Raw genomic sequence first — 26,704 nt, forward strand, 5'->3', positions numbered from 1 at the left:
GAAATTTTTAAACAAATAATGACAAATCTATTATATCAAAGGTAATTAATTTCCTATTATAAAATCCCCAGTAAAATACTATTCATTATAGAGTGAAATCCAGGGGGTAAATAGGTTAATTTTGGACTTCATTCCAAATAATTTTAGTTTCTGGAATATCTCATGGACCTACTTATATATTCTATATGTGGCACCTCAAAGGGGAAAATAATTTTAGTGTGTTCTATGAGGGATGGAAGGGGAAGTTTCAGTGCATATAAAAAAGGTATTACAGTCCAAAAACCTTTCATATACATACATGACAAAATATCTCATTTTTCAGCTAAATGAAGAATGATTAGAACATGGCTGGCCAAATTGTAATATAAGTAAATTACACCTTGGAGCCATTTTGTAAGAACATCTGACTATCTCTCAATGGCATCTACTCTATTTGTACTGATTACAAATTTGTACTACTCTATTTGTACTGAAAATACTGAAATTTGAAATGATGACCTATATTTTAAAGACAGCCCTTTTAAACATTTATGTATGTGAAAGATGGATACTGACAGACTAATCCTATACAAAAGCATATCCCCAAATGCAGGATTTTTATTAGAGTGCTCTTAGAAGAAGTCATTCCTAAGACTTCCTCTTCCTTCTCTGTGTCCTCATGTTTTACCCTAAACTATACCTCATCCTGAAACAGCTTTCTTTATCATACACTTTGCCATTAGTCCTGTATCCAAAAGTAAAATATTTAGAGCTAAGCAGTCTGGTAGAATGAAATTCCTAATAATATTTCTTTGAATACTCAATGTTTCCAAATGTACAGGCTCTGTATTTCATTGTAATTTTTACAACCTCAAGATGTATATTCATACTGGTATCAATAGCTGTGATTTTCATACAAATTCTCAATTCCCAGATCTAATGATTAGTTTCATGGCTCAATTTCATCTATAATTTCTCAACCTTAATCTTATAGGTGCCACCAAAATTTTGGACCAATTGGTCACAAAACCAGGGCTATTTCAGAATAAATCCAGGAAGGAGAAATGGATGGTTGAATCCATTATAGTTTTAGTCCTAACTCTATTAATATAACTGCTTGATCAGAGGAAGTGAGTAGAGATTGCTGGTCTTTAAATGATAAGACAAAGTTTCAGCTTTTACCTTTAAATACTCAACTATCTCTATTGTCCTAGGTAAGTCTTTGTACCTTAGGTTTCTCATCTGTCAAGTTTGTGTAATCATTGTTGCATTAAATTCCAAACAGACCTCTTGTGAGGAAAGAACATTTTAAGGTCTATGCATGAGTTCTTATTACTATTCTGTATTTCTTCAGAAATTGGAGATTCAGGCATAACATGCTAATGTTATAATACCTAGAATCACTCTTAACAAAATAAAGCTGATTAGATATGAACTTTTATCCAGAGTAAGAGCAAAAGCATATACACAGAGATAGAGTGACTGATGAGATTAATGAATGCAGCTACTGATTCCATTGGAATTTTATCAACCTCTGTACTTAGTCCACCCATGTGTGGAATATTTGAAAATCCCTTGGATCTGTTTACCCTAGACTGAAGCATCTAGTACTCTTTGAATGCAATATTACACACACACACACACACACACACACACACACACACACACACACAGTCCCAGTGCAACATTATTATGGAATCATGGAAACAGAAGTAGATTTAAAGTCAGAGGACTTGAATATGAATTTTTGTTCTGCCAGTCAGTGACCAGGCACTTTGCTGAATAAAGCCTATTTCCTATGAATGGTTTCATGTGGAACTTCATTTCCCAGGATCCAAAGACAAGGATGAAAATAAATGGAGAGCAGTCAAATAGATCTGCAAATATATTCTCAAATTCTTTCTGAGGATGTCCATATGGCTTATACATTATTTGATAAACCACATATTTAACTTTAAGCGGATACCTCTGTTTTAGGAAACGATGAACACTATGATTGTAACAATTTCAAATTATCTCATTCTGCTAGACATCAGAGATGCCTATGGGTCAGTTTGATAATTCTATACAATTAAAAATCTTAATTTTACTGCAAACACAGGAAGAGATTGTCTATGCAAGTCACTTCTTGTGTTTCTTAACTTGGGAAGTTATTTTGAAGCATAAAATAACTATTATCTTTGTCTGATGTAACTAGATTTTAGTATTTATTGTAAGAGAACTTGTTCCTTTATGGACTTAATTCAGTTTTAAGTGGATTGGTTACTGTAAAGACCAATCACAATTTTTGTGCATAGTAAGGCCAAAAAAAAAAACCTGAAATCCCAAAACTTTAGCATTGTTCAGAAAATATAACATTGTCTGCATGTTTTAAAAATGAAAGAGGTAGAGTTGATTAAATGTTCCACTTACAGACAGACATGACTGAAAAGACCAAACAACAAAAATTAATACCTCTGTCTAAAAAGGTTTCTTTTACATAAAATATTACCCAAATTTCCTGAGATGCTGTCATATTCATTACCATATAACTAGAATTGACTGCCCTAGATAGGCCCAGTATCACTGGCTTTATTTTTTATTTTGTTTTCTTTACACAGTTCAGTATGTTTGCCACAAAGAAGGCCGAAAAAAAATAAAAAGGCAAACGGAGAGCTTCAAGTTCCTTCATGTCATATCTCTTCTAGAGTTAAAGAATGGGCTCATTGTTTTGCAAAGCATTTTATCTCAGGCAGAATATTATTCAACTACCTTCAGTATCCATCCTTTACTCAAAGACATATTATAGGCATCCACTTTGCTCTACATTGACAATAATTATGCCACTTTATCAGTCCAATTTAAGGTTGGCATGCAGATAAGTACACGCACACACACACACATACACACACACAAACAAACACTGCAAGTGCTACAATTGACTCATAGAAGTACTGAAGATGGATAAAATGAAGCTTCAAGATGAACTGATACAGAGGACAAAAAGAAAGATGGAAAAATTGTTAAGTTCTCATATGCTGTAGATGCACGAAAATTAATCAAGAAAAATACCACTGAAAGCAAAAACAGTTTAAATCCAATCAAGAAATATTTATTGAGTGCTAGGTGGCAGCTAGCTAGCACTGTAGATTGCTGGGCCAGGAGTAAGGAAGGACTGAGTTCAAATCCAGATTCAGATACTGTATTAGTGAGTCAATAATCCCAATATGGGGCCTTGCCATCAACAGTCACTCACAGCACAGATAGCATGTTTGCTCTCTCCCTCAGTTTTAACTGCTGTCTCTGCATTTCCTGTGACACACTTTCCCTTTCCTCTCAGCAAGCTGCTCCCATCACATGTAACTTAGGCTTCCTGTAATGAAAGCAGGTCACATGGTCCATTAATGAGTGGGAAAGTTATTCAAATTTAAATTACCATTACAGACACTTACTAGCTCTATGACCCTGGTAGGTCACTTGATCCTAGTTGCCTCAATTTCCTCATTTATAAAATGATCTGGAGAAGGAAACGACAAACCACTCCAGCATTGTTGGCAAGAAAACCCCAAATGGGGCCCCAATGAGTCAGATGTGACCCATTTTCCTGAGAGCAGATTAACTCAAAACTCAGCCAAAGATGCTTCTAGGATTTGAAATCTGCATGACTGAGAGCATGGTAGGTCAATCAACAGAAATAGAGAAACTTGGCATAGGACTATGATTTGTGGAAAAGTGGAAGAGTTCATTTTGGGACACGTTGAATTTAATGTGCCAACAGGACATCCAGATGGAGCTATTCAGTATTTGGTTGAAATTCAGAGACCTAGGGTGACAGAGCTATTAAAGGCAAAGATACAGACTTGGAAGTCATTTTCAAAGAAGTGATGATTAAAACCATAAGAGTGTATTATATCACCAAAGGAGAGGTGGTAGAGAGTAAAGTACTGAGGGATAGCAAAGTTTAAATAGAAGCAAAAGAAAAAGAAGAAGAAGAAGAAGAAGAAGAAGAAGAAGAAGAAGAAGAAGAAGAAGAACCACTAAATGGAAGGAAATAAGGAACTATTTTGAGTTACTGATATAGCCTTTGAAATTTGATCCTAAAATAGGTTAATTGGCTTCTTAGGGAAATGCTGTCACTAAGACTCCCTTTGTCCCCATGTTACAGCAAAGGTAAAGGTAACCAGGAAAGAAGTCAGTATATTCACAATGGGGAAGGAGAGATACATGAATTAAGCAGTTCATCCCTACTTAGAAAACCTTGATATTTGATGACTGAAGAGAAAATAAGAAAAGTTGGTAGGAAAATAAACAAACTGAATTTGCTATTGAAAGGGTCTCAAAAGAACTAGGGAAGATATTGGCTCAGAATTCAATATGAGCAAAACTGTCAGGAAGAAGGTGATGGTCAGTCACCCAAAGAGATTCATATGAAGAAGAAACTATTGAATTTATCTGAGAGGAGGTCACTAGATATTTGAAAACAAGCCAAGTATGTAGACTGATGGGGACAGAAGCCTGATTTCAGGGAGATATGATACCACATAGAAGGAACTATAGGATAGAATCAAATATTTGAAGGGTAGGGGAAACTATAAGAAATCATAGCCTAGTAGAAAAGTTTACTGGCATAATTTTAATATTCTTAGCTGTCTTTCCAGGAGCCCAGATTACTCAAATATAAATATCCTTAGAATATGGTCAATAAATGCAATGAGTTGGAAAGAAAATAGAAATCCCTTCAGGTAAGGGTGGGATTTTTAAATTACAGAGTAAGAAAAACAAATATTTCAAGATTAACTAAAAGACTTATGCCTTTAAAAGATCTATTCTAAAGTGATCTAATTCACTAGTGACAAAAATCAACAAACTTAAGGAAAACCCTTGGTTCAAAACATTTTTCTCAATCAGGTGACTGCCAACAAATTATCCCCATGAATATTCAGGGAAATGGAAAAAGAAAATTAATATCAGTCTGACATTTGTAAAGATTAGGATTTATATCCTCTGCCTTTCAAAATTATACACTCACATTTTCAGGCCAGTCAAGCTGAACCTCAATTCACAGCTGTAGCAGTTGTCCTAACACAACCTGAAAGATGGTAAAGTTTGGGACAAATTAGACTTGACCCTTATGGAGACTGATTTCAGTTGTGCAACAAAACAAATGACAAAAGGGGAAAGAGTATTTTATTTTTAAATAAGCATATTTAGGTTAACCAAACTCCTAAAGGGGAAAAAGACTTCTACAAAAACATGTATTTCAGACAGACTGTCTGGTTGGGTGGATGTTGGAGAGTGGTGTGCCCAACACAGTCTCAAACAACTATCCAGGGGGAAAAACATTCCTACTGGCCTCTTGGACTATCTTGACAATCCAATTGTAGGCCTGATCCAAGGTACTGGGCAGAAACAGGTCTTTAAGGCAGCTGCAAAAAGGAAACATCTCAATAGCAATTCAGTGACCATATACAATCTCATTTTCAACTCTACAATTGACATATTTCTGAAATCATTCCATTTTTAATACTATGTTAATTTGTACTTAAGAATCTGGCTGGCAAAACAATTTAAAAATGAAAATGCAACAATCTACAGTATTTAATAGAAGATAGTTTAGTAAGTATTTTAAAAATCATTATGGTAATCTTACATTATTTGACAAATGAAGAGGTCCTCTGTTTTGAAATTTCCTCTCAAAAACCACTTTGCTTCAGATCTATGTATAAGGGAAGAATTTATGACCAAACAAGATAGAGAGAGCATTATGGGATATAAAATGGGTACTTTTGATACATTAAATTAAAAAGGCTTTGTGCAAACAAAACCAGTGCAGCAAAGATTAGAAGGAAAGTAGAAAATTTGGGAAATTATTTTTACAAAAAAAGTTTCTCTGATAAAGGCCTCATTTCTCCTATAAATCAAATTTATAAGAATGTAAGTCAATTCTCAATTGATAGATGTTGAAAAAATATGAACAAGCAGTTTTCAGATGAAGAAATCAAAGCTATGTATAGGCGTATGAAGAAGTGCTCTAAATCACTTCTGATTAGAGAAATGCAAATTAAAACAACTCTGAGGTACTATTTCATACCTATCAGATGGGCTAACATGAAAGAAAAGGAAAATCACAAACGTTGGAGGGGATATGGGAAAATTGGAACACTAATATACTTTTCATGGAGCTCTGACCTGATCTATTCTGGAGGGCAATTTGGCAACTGTGCATACCCTTTGACTCAGCAATAGCACTTCTAGATTTGCAGTCCAAATAGGTTTTTAAAAAACAAAAGGAAAAGGACCCCTTATATGGATGAGAATACTTTATAGCATTTCTTTTTGTGGTAGCAAAGAAAGGGAAATTGAGGGAATGTCCATCAATTAGGACAAGTTCAACAAGTTGTGTTATAAGATTGTGGTGGAACACTATTACATTATTAAAAAAAATGATGAGCAAGGTGCTTTCAAAAAGCCTTACACTGACCGATGCAAGGTAGGGCAAGTAGAACTATGACAGCATTGTGCACATTTTACATTAGCCATATCGTATTTGTGATCAAGTGTCAATGATATAGATATTCTCAACAGGGCAGTGATCTAAGACAATTCTGAAGGACTCATGATGAAAAGTGCCATCCACCTCCAGAGAAAGAACTGATGGACTCTGAATACAGATTAAAGTATATATGTATATATTTTTTACCTTCTTTTTCTTTTGGTATGTGTTTTGTTTGACTAATATGGAAATGTATTTGACATAACTGCACATGTATAACCTACATCAAATTGCTTATCTTCTCAATGATAGGGGAGAGAGAGAGGAAGACAAATTGAAACTCCAAATTTTTTAAAATAAATTTTAAAAGGTTTTACATGCAATTAACGATTATATGTATACATATATACATATAAATACATGCATATATATATATATATATATATATATATATTAATTCTCTTTGTTAAAAACAAGTTCATTTGAATAGGATCTGTGGTTATTTGTAGACTCAGGCATAATATGATCCAACAATACCACACAAAAGACACAAAAGCTCATTGGATTTTGTTCTGCATAAAGAACAGTTTCTATAAAATAGAAGATATCTTTTGTATGTACTCAGATCAGACAAAAATTGGAATTTTACATTCAGCTTTAGCACTATGTTTTAGAAGAACATTGTCAAACTGTAACTCATTCACAGCTGGGGGGCCAAGGTAGCACGTTTATAGACCACAGCATTATTTATAAAAAACTTGAGAGATCACATACTCTAAGCTCCCTATTTTATAGATGACACAGAGGAAATGAATAACTTTCCTAAGCTAACATAATTGACCATCCTCTTTCTCTACAGTATTACTTGTCTGACACATGAATATTTTCTACAACATGCCTTAGAAGTCAGTAATCTAAGCTTCTACTTGAATATCTCTCCTCAAAGAAAATTCGCTATCTTCTGAGCTAGTCTATTCCATTTTAGGAGTTTTTTTTTTTTTTATTAGAAAGTAATTCATTAAAAATCTAACATCTAAGCATTGGCCAAAGTAAGTTGGATTATTCTTCCACATGAATCTTTAAAGATAATGATATATCACTTAGCTTCTAAAACATTAACATTTGTTAAGTGCCTACAATGTGCATGTTAGTATAGAAATCAAGTTTTACTTAGATCTAGGAGATACCTGGGTTCAAATCCTTCTTCCTATACTAGCAAGCTATATAAGCATAGACAAATGAGTACACATCTTTAGGCCTCAGTTTTCTCATGTACAACAGAAGGGGATTTAGATTAATGTGCAAGTGACTTTAAACGAAATAAAATAATTTAATCATCCAAATTATACAATTAACCAACAAGTATTTTGATCATTAAAATCTCAATATGTGTTTATTTTAGGCACCTGAGTGTCACAGTAGGTAGAGCATGGGACCTGGAATCAAGACTGAGCTTAAATACAGACTCAGCAACTTACTATCTGTGTGACTCTGGTCAAGTGACTTATCCATAAAATGGATATTATAATGGCATCTAGCTACAATAGCTCTTGGAGTAGATAGGGTTGTTGTGGAAATCAAATGAAATAATATTTGTAAAGTGTTTAGCACAAGCCATAATTCTGGTTTATGATCTTTAGAAATGTGGATAGGCTGAGCAAGTTAGTCCACGAATATTATGAGTTGCTTTTGAAACACTTGCAGGATATTAAAGTAAAATTCCCTCTATATACTCTATATATATATTATATGTATGTATGTGTATATATATATATTAGCTCTATATAAATGCTAGCTATTGTCATTTTGTTGAAAACCACATATTTTAAATTATTTGGCATGATTTTCACATATGTGTTCATGTGATTTTTAAAATGTTATTCTGATATATGGTCTGTTTTTCTAGAATCTTCATTTCTATCTCTTGCCCTTCCACACCCTAATGAGTGATTCACAAGTTTTTGACATAGTCCTGAATTCTTCATTATGAAATGTTACTTTTTTCATACTGGATATTAAGCATACCTTTGATGAAGTAATTTTTTTTCTTTTTTTCAAGCTTTGATTAAAGCCTAGTGAGTTTATTTTTTTAATAGGGTTTAAACCAGACAATTTTCTGAGTCATTGATGCATCCTCATCGCCATCTCTTGGATAAATTTCTTAACGTTTCATAATATGTGGCATAGGGCACAGACCCGTTACAGTTTTCTATCACCTTTTGGAAATGTATGTAATCCTGGAACAATTCTGCCTATCATTATACGAATATATTTGTAAGAATTCAATATTTGGGGGGAGAACCAAGATGGCAGCTTGAAAGCAGGAACTTGCCTAAAGCTCTCCTGCAGGACCCTCCAAACACTTAAAAAATGGCTCTGAACAAATTCTAGAAGTGCAGAACCCACAAAATAGCAGAGGGAAGCAGGGCTCCAGCCCAGCATAGCCTGCATGATCGCTGGGCAAGGTCTATGGGAGCAGAGCAGAGGAGCGCCTAACATGAGCCATGCCAGGACCGGGAGCTCGGAAGAACAGGCTGTAGCACCCTGAATCAGTAAGCTGTGGCATTTATCAGACTTTTCAACCCACAAACACCAAAAACAACAGAGAAGGCGAGTGGGAAAAACTGTGGAAACAGAGTGAAAAGAGTTTGCAATTCTGCCACATCCCTGCGGGCAGTGGAAGTGGTGAGCTCTGAGGCAAGCCTACGGAACTACAGCTGCAGTTGCTTCTGGCCCCAGGCCCACCTGGTGGGAGGAATTAAGTGGCAGATGAGAGTGGGAGTGCAGAGTGGTGTGTCTTTGTCTGGGTTGGTGGGTTTTGGGTAAGGAGTAGCATGGTGTGGCAGAGCTTGCTGTGTAGAAATAGCTCTGAAAACAACAGCACAGCCCCTCAAGATTGGGACAAAGTACTCTATACCCTACAAGCAGTCATACCCCGCTGAAAAACTCAAGGGTCAGGTAGATGGCTGGGAACATGGCCAGGCAGTAAAAACAGACTCAGATTCAATGTCAGACTTTGGAATCTTTCCTTGGTGACAAAGAAGACAAAACGTACAGCCAGAAGAAGTCAACAAAGTCAAAGTCAAAGAGTCTACATCAAAAGCCTCCAAGAAAAACACTAACTGGCTCAGGCCATAGAAGAGCTCAAAAAGAATTTGGATAAGCAAGTTAGAGAAGTAGAGGAAAAATTGGGAAGAGAAATGAGAGTGATGCAAGAAAACCATGAAAAACAAGTCAATGACTGGCTAAAGGAGACCAAAAAAATACTGAAGAAAACAACACCTTAAAAAATAGACTAACTCAAATGGCAAAAGAGCTCCAAAAAGCCAATGAGGAGAAGAAGCAGAATTGATCAAATGGAAAAGGAGGTCCAAAAGACCACTGAAGAAAATACTACCTTAAAAATTAGATTGGAGCAAGTGAAAGCTAGTGACTTTAGGAGAAACCTAGATATTATAAAACAGAACCAAAGGAATGAAAAGACTATGTGAAATACCGCATTGGAAAATTCACTGACCTGAAAAATAGAACCAGGAGAGATAATTTAAAAAATATTGGACTACCTGAAAGCCATGATCAAAAAAAGAGCCTAGATATCACCTTTCAATAAATTATCAGGAGAACTGCCCTGATAGTCTAGAGCCAGAGGGTAAAACTAGAAATTGAATGAATGCCATCAATCGCCTCCTGCAAATAGATCCCAAAAAGAAAACTCCTAGGAATAATTGTTGCCAAATTCCAGAGCTCCCAGGATCAAGGAGAAAATACTGCAAGCAGCCAGAAGGAAACAATTTGCAGTATTGTGGAAACATAATCAGAATAATACAAGATCTAGCAGATTCTACATTAAGGCATCGAAGGGCTTGGAATATGATATTCTGGAGGTCAATGGAGCTAGGATTAAAACCAAGAATCACCTACCCAGCAAAACTGAGTATTATGCTCCAAGTCAAAATATGGATTTTCAATAAAATAAAGGACTTTCAAGCTTTCTCAGTGAAAAGACCAGAGATGAATAGAAAATTGGACTTTCAAACACAAGAATCAAGAGAAGCATGAAAAGGTAAACAAGAAAGAGAAATCATAAGGGACTTACTAAAGATGAACTGTTTTGTTTACATTCCTACATGGAAAGATGATGTGTATAAATGTGTATAATTCATAAGACCTCAGTATTAGGGTAACTGAAAGGAATATACATACATACGTGTATACACACACACACACACACACACACACACACACATATATATATATATATATATATATATATATATATATGTAGACAGAAGGCACAGGATGAGTTGAATATGAAGGGATGATATCTAAAAACACAAAATCAAACTAAGGGATGAAAGAGGAATATATTGAGAGAGGCAGAAAGGGAGAGATAGAATGGGGTAAATTAGCTTGCATACAAGTGACAAGAAAAAGCAATTCTGTAGGAAGGGAAGAGAAGGCAGGAGAGGGAATGAGTGAATCTTGTTCTCATCAGATGTGACCTGAGGAGGGAATAACACACACACTCAATTGGGTATCTTACCCCACAGGAAAGAAGGGAAAGGAGATTCAAAAGGGGGGATGATAGAAGGGAGAGCAGATAGGGGAGGAGATAATCAAATGCAAACACTTTTGGAAAGGAATAGGATCAAGGGAGAAAATTGAATAAAGGGAAATAGGACAGGAAGGAGCAAAATATAATTAAGTCTTTCACAACATGAGTATTGTGGAGGGTTTTGCATAATGATACACATGTGGCCTATGTTGAATTGCTTGTCATCTTAGGGAGGGTGGATGGGGAGGGAAGAGGGGAGAGAATTTTGAACTCAGAATTTTAAAAGCAGATGTTCAAAAAAAAGTTTTTGAATGCAACTAGGAAATAAGATATGTAGGCAATGGGGCATAGAAATATATCTTACCCTACAAGAAAGTAAGGGAAAAAAGGGATGGGGGGAGTGGGGTGGCAGAAGGGAGGGCTGATTAGGGAATGGGGCAATCAGAATATATGCCATCTTGGAGTGAGGTGGGAGGGTAGAAATGGGGAGTGAATTTGTAATTCAAGCTCTTGTGAAAATCAATGCTGAAAACTAAAAATATTAAATAAATAAATAATATTTTTTTTAAAAAAGAATTCAATGTTGTCCCAATTGTGTTGGTAACCAAAGATGAGCTCCTTAGCACTCAGTCAACAAGTGCCCTTGACTAGTTTGGCTTTTTCCCCTGAACTGAATGCTGTTTGTATGTTGGACTGGAGTAAGCTTGTCGGCCCCTTCACCTTGCTTCCCTTGCTTGAGCTGATCGAAAGAACCTGTGCTTTCCTGGTCAACCCCTTCACCTTGCTTAAGCAGATTGAAAGAACCTGTGCTTTCCCCAGCATACCTTACACCGCCGCAAAAGCCGGATGGTTAAAAACAGCTTCCATGGAGCCAGAGGCTGCTACAGCTACAGCCACAGCCAAAGCTGAAGCAGGAGCTGCCGGCAGCAGAGCTGACCTACGGGAGGAAGCTGAACAAGGACTTGAGGCCAGTAGGTAATCTTTTTACCATAGAGGGGAAGCATATATATGATTTTGCTGTACACCATCATGCTTCTCTGTGGCCTCCTGGTTACTCTTGCGAGGTGTACTTATTGGGCCTGGAAGTTTTTGATCAATATATCAAAATGGGGATGCTGGTTCATGGGTTGGTTACTGTGGAGCCTAAATATATGCTTTGATTCTTCTGCCTCCTACTTTGAGAGATTCTTATATCCAGCGGTTCTGAACCTTTCACACACACACACACACACACACACACACACACACACACTATACTATATATATATATATATATATATATATATATATATATATATATATATAATCCTCTTTGCAATTATAAACTCTGCCCTCCTAATACACCAATGAAGAAAAATTTGGAAAAATACATTTCTGGGGGGAAGAGATTCTTTTTCTTATGATTAAAATGCTCACATTTTCTAGGCTCATTTGTTCTTCTCACAGTGATTTTGGCATAGCCTTGATTGAAATAGTAAGATTGATCAGTAAAAATTATCTTGTTCCAATCTACACTAATCTAGTCTTTGTATTGCGTTGTCAATTACTGTATTTTTTTTCCTGAAAGCAAGAGCTAGTAGCTGTCTTATTCCATTGTATTAATCTTTACTCTTCTTGCTGTTCTTCTAACTTCAAGAAAACTTTGCCACCATGCAGAGGTATCACTAGCAATCCCCACAGCTGCCAGATCGTTCTGAATATCTTTCCTTATTTTTAAGGATTCTTTATATTCCTCTGCAACAGTAATTTGTCAGTTATTTACTTTTTTTAAAAAAACTTTGCTTTCCTTTACTCCCAGGTACAACCAGTGAAATATTATAAACAATAAATTGTGTTCTTTAAGAACACATATTACCTTAGACAAATATCCACTAATAAAAGCCTCAGTGGAGAAAAAAAATCATCAAAAGAGAATAATGAAACTAACATTATACACACAGATTCACACACTTATAATCCATCATTTAACAGTCTCCTGTAACAAGTGGATATACAAGATCTATCCAGTTTCATCTAGTCATAGTCCTTTGTTTTGAGTCACCTTGTTGTCAGTTTAGAAGGACAGATATCTGACCATTGCTATAAACAAGTCAAACCTTATAAAAAATTATTGTTTGTCCTAAGTAATTCACATACCACTGGAACAAAGAAATATCTGAGGCCCCTCTGAACTAAATATATGATCTTTGTACTTCACATTGTTATGAGGATTTAATGAAAATAATACATGCCATATACTTTAAAACTTCAATTAAATATAATGGAATAAGCATTTATTAAATGTACTTCAAGTACAAAACACTGGGGTAGGCATGGAGGATGCAAAAGCAAAATTAAAAACTGTCCCTACACTTAAGGAGCTGTAGGGATATAGACTTTATATAATTAAATAAATGCAAGATAATTTGAGTCAAGCTAAAGCACTAACCAGGGAACTCAGAAAAGTCCTCCTATAAAAAGGGGATTCCTTACCAGGGGCCCATTGATTACTTTTGTAATCAAATATATTTTATTTTATGCACTAAAACATTATTCTGAGAAGAGGTCCATAAGTTTTTTCAGTGGGTCAAAGGTTATCTCACACATACACACACACACAAGTCTTTTCACTAGAAGACAGCACTTAAACTGAGACTTGAAAAGAGCTCAGGATTTAATAGGTCAAGATGAATAGAAAATGCATTGTAGATATGGGGCACAGCATGTGGAAAGATATATAGGCAGGAAATATAGTGTCAGCTATTTAGTAGTCTCCTTCCTTCATTTCCCATTCAGCTTTGCTCCTGACTTTCCACACTTTGGCACCATGCCTTAGATACCTCAGTGCCTGGGGCCTCTTCATCCTTTAAGAACTAACTACCCCTGTGAATTTCTTACTGTGGAACATCCCTCTGCTATGTTTGCCTCTTTCTTTTATTTTATGAGTTCATTTTGGGGCCTCCATCTTTAGTAGGGGCCAAAAAAGGTCATCCTTCATTCCCCCATACACACTGTTCAGTTCCTACTTCTATGTTCCACTGCACCATTAAAATGTAAGTTCCTGGAACTTAGGGAGTTCATTTTTTTCTTATCTCTGCCAAACAGTTCCTGACATATAGTAAACATTTAATAAATCCTAATTGCCTTTCCTTGCCTCTTCACCAGTGTGATGATGTACGTATAAATTTTCAATTTTTTAAATTTATTTTTGTAGGACACATTGGTAAAAAAGAAAAATCTAATGAAAAAGTAATCTTTCCTCAGAAACACCAGGAGTCAGGAAGACTTGAGCACAAAGACTGTAGGCAAGTCACTTATCTTTTATCTGCCTCAGTTTCTTCACCTGTAAAATGGGGGTAATAATGGCACTGCCTCCAAGGGTTATTGTGAGGATCAAATGAGATAATGTTTTTAAAGTGCTTCGCCAACCTTAAAGCATTTTATAAGTATTATTATTGTTGTTATTATGATTATAATTATTTGTAACAATATGTCTTCTCAACTTAGGTTCAAGATCCATACTGGTTATAAGCCACCACATAAATATAACCATAAGTTAACCTACATTTTGCTTCAGTAACTTACTTTACAGAAGACATTCTTAATAATTATGGCTGTACAAAAGAACTGAAAGAGTGACCTTAAGAGATGGTGAGTTCATGTTCTCTGTTTTCATTCAAGATACAAAGCTAAAAAAGTATCTAACTTAAGGATATGTTTGAGCAGTGAATGGAAGAGTATTTAGAGGAACTCCCGGAAAGAGTATAGAAAATGAATTCTTCTTTGAAGTATGAGCAATGAAATAAATTTCTTTCATAAAGCCTTCCTCACCAGGAAGACAGCCAGTAGACAGTCATATTGCACAGAAAGCACAAAGTCCTAAAGAGCTGAAGTCAATGAAGATGGCATCTCCCACCCTTACTACTGCCATGTGGCCTTACATTCTAACCCAGAGACTACTGGCACCAAGTTTCATCTATATCCAGGATCACTCAAGATTAGTGTTTAGAAATAATGTGTTATAAACTTTTGGAATTTGTTTTATACTGATCAAAGAGAGTTTTGTTAAATATTCACATATTCCCAGGAGGCAAAGGAGGTGTTTTTGTTTGTTTGTTTGTTTTTGCCATAGTATGGATAAAGTTTTGCTTGGTGCCACTTATGCACAGCAGACGTTTCCCTTAAAGAAATCTCTTTGTGCAGAGTTATGGCTGAGGTCTCTGGATACCTGAGGCCACTGTTCCCAGTCATGGACCCTAGAGGCCAAGGAAGGCATTTCATTCATGAAATAACACTGATTTTTCTTTTATATACTGAGTTTAATTTTTTCTTTAGTTTGTTTTCTATCATAATTTCCAACATCAAGGCCAGTCAGGGCACATTTGCAGCAAGCTTTTTCATTACTAGGCTGTCATATTCATGTATTTATGTCCTCAAATTCATTGCAAATCAGTATTTTGAGTTATTGGGAGAACCTACCCCTCTGTTCCATAATTTCTGAATACAAACTGGGCCTTATTTGTGATTCTGTCCAATTTTCAGTGGCAACAATTTGAAATAGTATGTCTTTGCTCTCCTCCCATGTCCCCAGTAAATGGTATACAGTTGTCTAAACATCACCACTCCAAAAAAATAGTCAGCAAGTTACCTAGCAGTTGGGGTCTTAAAATTGAGTTGGGAAAATCATTTGTTGGTAAGTAACAGGGTATTTCTATTCAGGCATGGCCTGGACGAAACCATCTCTGAAGTATTTTTTTTTTAAATCTGATATGCTGAGAGAACAAGTTTGAAGAATTGGAATGCTTTGTGGAAAAGCATCATTATATATAACTAGAATATTATGATTTCCAACTTTATGCACCTTAAAGAATTTTGGCTATTTTGGTTGGCTGCTTTAATATTAGACATTTAAAAAGCAATCCAAAATACCTAATCTTTGTAGGATACAGTTTTGTGTCTTGTTTCTAATACAGAAATTTCAGAAAAATCAATCCAAGAAAACTAGTATGCTTTGGCAAATTATATAATATGGCTCTTCATATGGAGAGAAATAAGAGAGGAAAAATTGAAATTCTAGCAAAAAAGAAAAGGAAGAGAGGGAATGGGGAAATCTGAAATCTGAAAATTAGTCCAAGATTCCTAATATCCCAGTTTCAGACTAAATAGGAAACTGAACATGTTCCTCGCATTTACTCATTAGAAAGTTTTTAATTGATAGGAAAAAATAACACTCTGCCACATATGCATTTAGAACCAATGATATCAGTTTTCAATTGGACACGTTCTTGTTCTATAGACTAGTAAAATCAGAATTTATGAGTCAATGGAGAAAGATTTCCTGGGGTTATGAAGATACAAGCAGTGCAGCACAGGGGATAAAGAGTTGGCCTCAAAATCATAAAGACCTGAGATCAGGTGTTGCCTCTGCTATATGCTGTTTATATAACCATTGCTAAGTGATTTTCAATTCTTAGTCTTCTAAGAAGCTCTCTGAGATTAAATTGAAGACAAGATACTGACTCAAATTGGAAAAGAAAGTTTCCTCACCTGGGAGTTACTAATATTATTAAAAATCACAGTTCCAGACTCTATCCCTTTACACATACACATCCATGTACATATAAACATATATTCAATTGTCTATTTATGTTTTAAGATTTTTTTTTAATTTTGAGCTTATTTAATTCTCTGTGACTTTTTTAAGAATTCAAAACTGGCTCACAATGTGGGTATATAAAAATACACACATATGCATATTAATAAGCAAACTGTCTGATCTAGACAGAAACATTCAAGGCTACCAAAACAGCATTACTTATTTATGTGGTTGTTCTTTCCTTGTGTCAACTAGAGCTATAAAATCTTTCAAATTAGCTGATGGGACCTGCACCAAAGAATTAAAATCTTTTCTTGCATGTGCCATTACAATGTATCATCCTATCCGATATACTGTATTTCTTTTCCCAGGTACCTTTTCCCAAGACTCCACAGGACTTATGGTGTTCTGCAGAACAAGTTGAATAGCACACCATATATTCTATCCTACAGAGTTAAAAGTCTAGTCTCCTATCCTTTGTTAGTGAGTTACATAAGGTGATTAACTGCCTCATCAACAAAAGAAAGACTTTTAAAGAAGACCTCATACTGTGCTCATGAGTTTATGCAGAAGTACCCTGTTTATGAAGAATTTATGGAAATGTTTTATTTATGAAATATTGTAGCAGCTACATACTAAGACAGCATGTAGAAGACAGAATAAATGACTTGGAATTTTTGCATGATTTGATTTAAAAAAGGAGCCTCTTAGACAAACTCATTGTCTTCTAAATATTGATAAAGATCATCATAGACTTGACCACCTGTTCATTTTGTTAAAGGAATACCAATTTATCTCAATGTTCTTTCATCTAAGAAAAGAATATGCACTTAGGGAAAGGAGACAATTTTAAGTCCTAATGAACAGATGCTTTCTGCTTTAGCGTATTAAATTATGTAGGTTGCATGGATGTTGCTATCCATTAATTTGCAAATTAAAAATGAATTTCAATGTAATTTTCCTCAGATGCCATAACCCTACAAATGACCAATTAAAACATATATTTTCTTTATAAAGAGCAAGTTGAGGCAAACATAAACAATGAGGTGTTATTTAGCAAGCAATGAACATCAAGTCCAGGATAAATTCATTAATTCTTGCCACTATTAACCATACCTGGTCCCTGAAGTTGTATTCTTGATGTCTATATATCATGAACAGCAATGGTCTGACATGGAGCCAAGGCTTTCTGGTTATAATTCATGGTGATATTGAAAATATTCATAATTTAATAGTCTAGTCACAAGTTTCTTTACAGTATACTGATGAATTTTAGGTAGTAAATGAGTAAAATCAAATGAATTTGTTCCTAAAATTTCTTTCGTATTTGACTATGAAGCTGGAAAGCAGACCAGGGGAAGCCTGATTGTGAACATGGGATTAATGCTTATAAACATTTAGATTTTAGACTCATATAAGACATTTCTGAAAGGTATTGTACAGCATCAATAATACCTAATTATGTATTTGGAAACCTGGATTCATAAATTAAAGAAAGATCCAAAGGTCATTTATCCTTACATCTAGTTAGTCCTCAAAATCACTTGAAATTCCAGTAGCTGAAAATATTGCAATATGACCTGCCTAGGATCAACATAATATCATCTTGAAAACTTTTCTTTAGCTGAGAATGTTGAATGCACATCCTCCTCCCCACCACCCCCTGTCTCTGTGTCTGTCTGTCTGTCTATCTGTCTCTCTCTCTCTCTCTCTCTCTCTCTCTCTCTCTCTCTCTCTCTCAGCATCAGTTATCCCTAAGATAAAGCAAACATACATAAAAATAGTAAAATTATAAAAAAAATCTTCAAGAAAATTTTGGATAAGCACACACACATACACAAATATCTCCCTTAAAAATGATGAACTTCATTCCTATAGGTATTTCTGTATTATTGGTGAATAAAAAATGCTTAGGTTATCTATGAAAAAGTATTTCTAAAAATTGATAAAATCTTAGTGTGCATAATTTTACCTAAATTAAAGCATATTCATTCATTCATCCTTAAAAATATTTCTTTTGCCAGGTAATAGGGATGGCACAAAGATAAATAAGATACTATTGCTTCACATCAAGGAATAGAAATAACATAACCTTGATCTAAACTGGTATAATTATATTGCAAAAGATAAAAATAAATTGCTAGGAGTTCAGAGAAGGAAGAAAGATTATAGCTGAATGTAATTTCATGGAGGGAGAAGCATTTGAGTGGGTCTTTGAGGGATGTGTAGGATTTTAAAAGGGAAAAGCCCAAGAAATATGTAAAGTTCATTCTAATTCTAAGTATTTAGCAAATGTGCAAATATCAAGATGCCTTACATTTTTAGGAGATGGTATATATTTCTGTTGGGCAGGAGAATCAGATGGTATATGGCATTGTCTAAGGCATATCATTAGTTTTGAAAGTTAAGTTGAAATAATAATATTTTGAACAACAGAAAAGATCTTGTGATATAAATAATCACTTTATAACCAAAAATTCTGTGAAAAAACTATTATTCATTATTATTTATAGCTTAACAGCTAAATTTGGCAGCTCTTTTTATAGCATATGAGCCAAGCCAGGGAGACAGTTAACAAAGGCCAGCACAATGACCCCATGAAATAATTTGAATTATTTTTGCTTGCTCTATTCTGTGCTGATAAAATGTCTAGGGGTCTCAGAGAAGCTATTTACTTGAATTTGAGAATTCATTTTAATTCCCATTATTTGAGTAATTTGGATGCTATACTTCAAAAAACCAACTCCATAAGAATCATGTGTAAGCTGGGAGAAGGAAGACAATTTCAATCTAAAAATCTTCTTTAACACACAATTAAGAGTGCAAAGCCAAGATAATGAAGAGGAAACAGCTGAGCTCTCCCAATATTCCCCTCCAAACAACATTCAAATAACACCTGAAAAAGAATTCAAGAAACAACACAGTGTTTGTGGGAGGAGACATTTTTTCAGTCCAATACAACTTGGGAGGTAAGAAGGAGAAATCTGGGACACTAAGGTGGGGGTAGCCCAGAACCCAAAAGGCAGCAACACTAAGAGTGGGCAGTGTAAATGGTAACAATGATCAGGAAGCTTTGGGACCTTTCAAAACAGAGGTAGTAAAATGATTGGGCAACTAGTAAGGAAGAGACTAGAGAGGATCCCTGTGCTAAGACTGGGCACAGGATGAAATGCAGTTTGCCAACTTCACTACCTATATGGCTTCCAGGATAATGTTAAAAGACAGGGAGGAACACTTACTCTCCCAACAGAACAGGGGCAATAAATAACAGTAAATGTTCTAGGCACAAGAAAGCAGTGGCCATACCTCTTCCAAGATCATGCCTACTTGGAAGCACCATCAACTTGTAAATCCCCCCAAAATGACTCAGGAAACAGTAATGTCAAAACTTGACATTAGTCAAAAAGGCCAAACATTGAGACCATATTTCCCTACAGCAACCCTGAAAACAAAGCCAGACTTTAACATAAAGTTCAAAGTCAAGAAATATGCTGGAAAATGAGCAAAAAAAAAGTACCTGACCATAAAAAGCTACTGTAGGGACAGTGAAGATAAAATATAAAGAGAACAAGAAAATGATGTCAAAAGAGCCACAAGCAAAACCTCCAATAAAAATCTGAATTCAAGATAATGCCAACAAGAATATTTGGAAAAGCTAAAAAAAAAGATTTTCAAAATCAAAGTAAGAGGAAACAATGGGAAAAGGAAGAAAAGTGATGTAGGAAAATGATTTTTAAAAAATAACAGCTTGGTAAAAAGAGGCACACAGATACACACCAAAAAAAAACTGAAGAAAATAACACCTATGATAAACAGAATTGGCCAAAGGGAAAAAGAAGTAATATTGATGAAGATAACTTTTTAAAAAGAAGTATTGGCCAAATTGGAGGGGGTGAAAATTCAAACTAACTGAATAAAATAATTTCTTAAAAATTATAATTGCTAAGTGGAAGCTAATGACTCCATGAGACATTAAGAAACAATAAAATATAGTCAAAAGAATATTAAAAATAGAAGAAAACATGAAATATCTCATCAGAAAGTAATTGATGTGGAAAATAAATCAAGGAGAGATACTTTAAGAATTTTTGGATTACCTGAAAGCCACAATCAAAGAAAGAGCCTAGATATCATACTTCAAGAAGTTATCAAGGAAAGCTGCCCCAATATTGTAGAACCAAATGGTAAAATAGAAATTGAAAGAATCCATTGAAAGAGATCCCAAATTGTAAACACCCAGGAATATTATAGATAAATTAAAGAGCTCAAAGTTTAAGGAGAAAATATTGCAAGCAACCAGAAATTCCAATACCCTAGAGCCTCAATTGGGAAACACAAAATTTAGTAGCTTCTATGCTAAAGGAAAAGAGGGTTTGGGGTATGATAGTCAAAGGAGTTAGGAGTACAACCAAAAATAATCCACCCAGCAAAACTGAGTAAAATCCTTCAGCGGGGGAAATGGGTATTTACTAAAATCTTTAAGAACTTTCAAGCGATCCAGATAAAAAGACCAGAGCTGAATAGAAAATCTGACTTTCAAATACAAAACTGAAAAGAAGCATAAGATGGTAAACATAAAAGAGAACGCATTAAGGACACAGTAAGATTGAACTATTTATATTCCTATATGGGAAGAAGATACATGTGACTCATGAAAACCTTATCATTATTAGGGACTTTAAAAAGGACCATACATAGATAGAGGGCATAAGAGTGAGTTGACTGTTGGAATTATTTCAAAAGAAAATGACAGGTGAGAGTGGGATACACTGGGCTGAGTGGAATGGAGAAGAATAATGGGTTAAATTATGTCACAAAAAATATATGTACAAGGAAAACTTTTAAAGTTGAGGAGAGCAGCTGGGTGGTACAGGGGATAGAGCACCAGACCTGGAGTCAGGAGGATCTGAGTTCAAATCTACCCTCAGACACTTGCCACTTACTAGCTGTGTGATCTTACATGTCACTTAACCCCAATTGCCTCACCAAAAAAGGGGCAGGGGGATGTTGCGGGAGGTGGTGGAAACTCTTGAATTTCACTGTCATCTGAATTGATTTGAAGATACAGATAGATAGATAGATAGACAGACAGATAGAGTACACAATTGAAGGGAGTAAATGGCCATAGTAATTTACTGTCTGATTAACTCAAAGATCTAAGCTTTTGCTGTAAGACGTCAATATTTGACAAAACTGCTGGGAAAACTGAAAAACAGTTTGACAGAAACCAGGCATAGAGCAAGATCTGACACCATATACCAAGATAAGGTCAAAATAGGTGTGTGATTTAGACATAAAGGGTGGTATCATAAGCATGTTAGGTGAATGAGAAAAATTTTATTGTCAGATCTATGGATAAGAGATAGAAAGGATCATGGGTGGTAAGATGTATAATTTTGACTACATGATATTAAAAAGATTTTGCACAAAGCAAAGCACTCAAAATGAGAAAACCAAGAAAGTGGGGGAAAATTTTTACAGCAAGTTCCTCTGATAAAAAGCCTCATTTTTCAAATTTATAGGAAACTGAGCTAAATCTATAAAAAAAAGATGGATTCCCCAGTTAATAAATGGTCAAAAGAGACAAATAGGGAGTTTTCAGATGAAGAAATGAAAGTAATCAATAGTCAAGTGAAAAAAAAATGCTCTAAATGACTACTGGTTAAGGAAATGCAAATTAAAGTAACCGAAATACCATCTCATACCTATAATATTGACTAACATGATGAAAAAGTAAAATGTTGGAAGGAACATTGAAAAACAGGGACACTGGTGTGCCTGCGTCCGCCAGCCCTCTCACCAGCACATCTCTCATCTCTCCGTCTCTGCTCGCCATGGCGCTGCTGCACTCCTGCCGCCTGCTCTCCGGAGCCACTTCCTTCCATCCGGGCCTCGGTGCAGCCGCCGTTGCCAGAGCCAGCTCTTGGTGGACCCAGGTGGACCGACCCAATCCTGGGGGTTACGGAAGCATTTAAGAGGGACACCAACAGCAAGAAGATGAATCTGGGAGTTGGGGCCTACCGAGATGACAATGGCAAGCCTTACGTTCTTCCAAGTGTCCGTAAGGCAGAGGCTCAAATTGCAGGGAAGAGCATGGACAAAGAGTACCTGCCCATCTCGGGACTGGCTGAATTTTGCAAGGCGTCAGCAGAGTTGGCCCTAGGTGAAAATAACCAAGTTCTGAAAAGCAACCGATACGTCACCGTACAGACCATTTCTGGAACTGGAGCGTTGAGAGTGGGAGCCAATTTTCTGCAACGATTCTTCAAATTCAGCCGGGATGTCTATCTTCCAAAACCATCCTGGGGAAATCACACCCCCATCTTCAGGGACGCTGGCATGCAGTTGAAGGGCTATCGCTACTATGACCCCAAGACCTGCGGCTTTGACTTCAATGGAGCCTTGGAAGACATTTCAAAAATCCCAGAGCAGAGTGTCATCCTTCTGCATGCCTGTGCTCACAACCCCACTGGAGTTGATCCTCGTCCTGAGCAGTGGAAAGAAATAGCATCCTTGGTAAAGCAAAGGAACCTCTTTGCCTTTTTTGACATGGCATACCAGGGCTTTGCCAGTGGAGATGGCAACAAGAATGCCTGGGCTGTTCGCCACTTCATTGATCAGGGCATTAACATCTCTCTCTGTCAGTCATATGCCAAGAACATGGGCCTGTATGGTGAATGTGTGGGAGCCTTCACCATGGTTTGTAAAGATGCCGATGAAGCCAAAAGGGTAGAATCCCAGTTGAAAATCCTGATCCGTCCCATGTATTCCAACCCCCCTCTCAATGGTGCCTGAATTGCCGCCACGATCCTGAATACTCCTGAGCTGAGGAGCCAATGGTTGCAAGAGGTCAAAGGCATGGCAGACCGCCACATTGGCATGCGTACCCAGCTGGTTTCCAACCTCAAAAAAGAGGGCTCCTCCCACAATTGGCAGCACATCACTGACCAGATTGGCATGTTTTGTTTCACAGGCCTGAAATCTGAGCAGGTGGAACAGCTAATCAACGAGTTCTCCATCTATATGACAAAAGATGGCCGCATTTCCGTAGTGGGGGTCACCTCGGGCAATGTAGGATATCTTGCCCACGCCATTCATCAAGTCACCAAATAACTCTCCCTGGTGAGATGGAGCAGAGACAACCTTTCCACCTTCAGACTCTGCCATTAGAGATTCAGAGAGGTGATTGTGCTGGCGAAGATAGGGGTGGTGCGAGAAATCCTTTCAACCACAGTGCTTAATGCTCAACCACTGCAAGTATCTCAGAATAAGGCCTGTGAGCCGGCCAAAGACATCTGAAACTAGTGTTTGCAGCTTTGTGGCCCTAACCCAAACTCCCCAACCCATCCTCCACAACTTTTCCAAAACATTTTATGTTTACAGTAACTCTACCAAAAATCCCACCCTGAAACCAGAGTTCCTCTCCCCCTCCTCTTCCCCCAGTCTTAGATCTCCTGGCATTACAATGTTGTTCAAGAGCTTTAATCTAGGTAATAAATATCCCTTAGCCCACATAACAGAAATCTCTGTGGTGCTAAAAGCTTCCAAAGAATGCTTGCCCAGTTCTGACTCCCTCCTCTTATTGGCCTCCCATGACTGATGGAGGCACCTCGGAGCATAGCTGCTGCTGTTGTGCAGCATCTTGGCTTCAAGAAATAACAGGAAAGAGAGGTGGCTCTCACCTGTTGGACAGCTAAGACTTTTTTAACTTTCCTTTCCTCCCCCATTTTTATTTCTGTCCTTTCCCTTTGACCCAGAGATCCAAATCTGCCCTAGTTTCCCTCTGCTTGAATTAACCTTTAAACCCTTCCTGTCAGGATCCATACACTTGGAGAATTAAGTGAAATGTAATTTAAGAAATGAGCATATTCTCTCCTCCCCTGTCTCAGCAACAGATGGAGGAGAATTCGGTAAAATGACTGCATCATTATAAAGTTTTTAATCGTCCCCCTTCTTGCCACCTCCCCACCAGACCTCTTCAGTGTGGTCGTGCAATAAATAACCTGTTTATGAAAAGTCTCTTTGGGGCAGTCAGTCCTGGGAGATGAGTATTTTGAGCTGTGGTTATAAGTTTCTCTGTGTTACTAGCCGAGTTCAGACTTCAATCTTGAAAAGATTGCCCTCCATTGTAATCATGTAGGCCTTTATGCAGCCTGGTTTCTCTGTTACAATAAAATTATTGTAGATTGAGAAAAAAAAAAGAAAAAAAAAGAAAAACAGGGACAATAATGCAGTGTTGGTGGAGTTGTGAACTGGTCCAATTACTCTGGAGAATAATTTGGAAATATACCCAAAAAGACTATAAAACTGCACATACTCATTGGCTAACCAATACCACTAGTAGTTCTGTATCCCAAAGAAATAAAAGAAAAAATGAGAAAGGACTATTTATACAAAGATATTTATAGCAGTTCTTTTTGTGTTGGCAAAGAAGTGGAAATTTAGGAGATGGCCATCCATCAGGGAATGACTGTACAAGATGTGGTATATGGTTGTGATAGAATACTATTGTGGCAAAAGAAAAGATAAATTAGATGGTTTCTGAAAAACCCATGAAGTCATGGGAAATGATGATAAGTGAAGTGAGCAGAAACAGGAGAACATTGTATAAAGTAAGAGCAATTTTTTAACAATGACCAATTTTGAAAGACTGAGCTACTCTGATCAAGTCAATGATCCAAGACAATTCCAAAGGACCCATTATGAAAGATATTATTCATTTCAAGAGAAAAAATAGAGAGAAAGAGAGAGACAGAGAGAGAGAAAGAGAGAGACAGAGAGAACTGAGGAACTCTGAGTGTAAACTGAAGAATACTTTTCTTTCCATTTCTTTACGTTTCTTCATATATACATATATAGTTTTACATATATATGTATATATATATTTCACAACATAACTAATATGGAAATAAGTAAATAAGTTTTGATATCACCAACAGTCATAAAAAGGGACTATCTTCCTATCCTTAATAAAAATATTTCCTTGACCTTGTCATTCTATCATGCTATTATTTTATATCCTCTCCTTCACTAAATTTTAAATTCCCATTTTCACTTAACACTTGATCACTAACATTAAAAATTATTTATATCAATAAGGAGTGGGTGGGAAGTAAAGAAATTTTGTTTTTCTTGAACAAGACTGTCCTGGAGACATTGTAAAAATATAATAGATTATTCTGTGATTTCCATCTAAATGTTGTACCCATGACACAAAGTAGATACTTAATTAATGTTTGCTGAGTGAATGTAAAGATTAATTTTACTAGAAATTTTGTCATGCCAACAATCAAGCAGGAAATAACACCACAATATAGAAGCCCTCATGAAGAAATATATTTAAGGTAAGGAAATGTTCCTGGGATTTCATGTCATGTCTTTCCATAAGGTATCTGTCAAGCAAAAATAAAGGTGCCAACATGCTCTGCACTCTATTCTTCAAAGTGTAAATGCCTTTATCCTTCATGTTGATGGCCTCTAGGAGCCATGGTGAATCTCTGTATTCTGAAAAATAGCCAGTAACATTTGTGTGGTCTTAGATATCCTTAAAAAGCATTTTCCACCTAAGAATTCACTATCAGGTTGAATGAAAGATTTAGAGATGACATTCTTGGAAGCCCAAGGAAAAGGCCTCCCTGGAAAATAAGAATTCTGTTTGACACATTCTATAAAAACACCAGATTATTAAGGCATTGCTGGAAGAAGCTTTAATCATGGATGACTAGTAGCTGGGAATTACAGGATTGGAGGACTATTTTCTGGAACCTTGATATTTTATTGGTGAATTGTCAACAAGAAATCCTTAAATATTTAGAAATTTCAGAATAAAGGGGAAGATTTAGTTCTACTAAAGACATTTTTCTTTACATTCTCTGTCTCCATAAAAGTAGATTTTGTACATATATTATAGGCATATATCATTTAACTTTAGGGTGTGCCACACATGTGACCTCCCTTGCATATTATCTTAGTCAGAAGGCTATACATAAAACCTAATCAGTATCAATGACTTGGCAATGTTAGTCTGAATCTAGAAAACCATTCATATATGATCTCTTCCTCCTCCTTCTCCTCTCTCAACGTGTTGAATTTCTGCACCCTGCCCAGGATGGAAGTGTTGGGG

The 26,704-nt window shown here is 36.2% G+C and overlaps 1 protein-coding gene across 1 annotated transcript; it reads left to right on the forward strand.

Moving 5' to 3' along the window:
- Nucleotides 1-22,357: 22,357 nt before the first annotated feature.
- LOC118855390 (aspartate aminotransferase, mitochondrial-like) lies at nt 22,358-23,709 on the forward strand. Its single transcript, XM_036765482.1, is given in 2 exon segments — nt 22,358-22,522; nt 22,524-23,709. Coding segments are annotated over 2 exon segments (1,278 nt in total). The 5' UTR covers nt 22,358-22,415; the 3' UTR covers nt 23,695-23,709.
- The last annotated feature ends 2,995 nt before the right edge of the window (nt 23,710-26,704 follow it).

The sequence above is a fragment of the Trichosurus vulpecula genome, chromosome 6, assembly GCF_011100635.1.
Source record: "Trichosurus vulpecula isolate mTriVul1 chromosome 6, mTriVul1.pri, whole genome shotgun sequence".
Classification (NCBI taxonomy): domain Eukaryota; kingdom Metazoa; phylum Chordata; class Mammalia; order Diprotodontia; family Phalangeridae; genus Trichosurus; species Trichosurus vulpecula.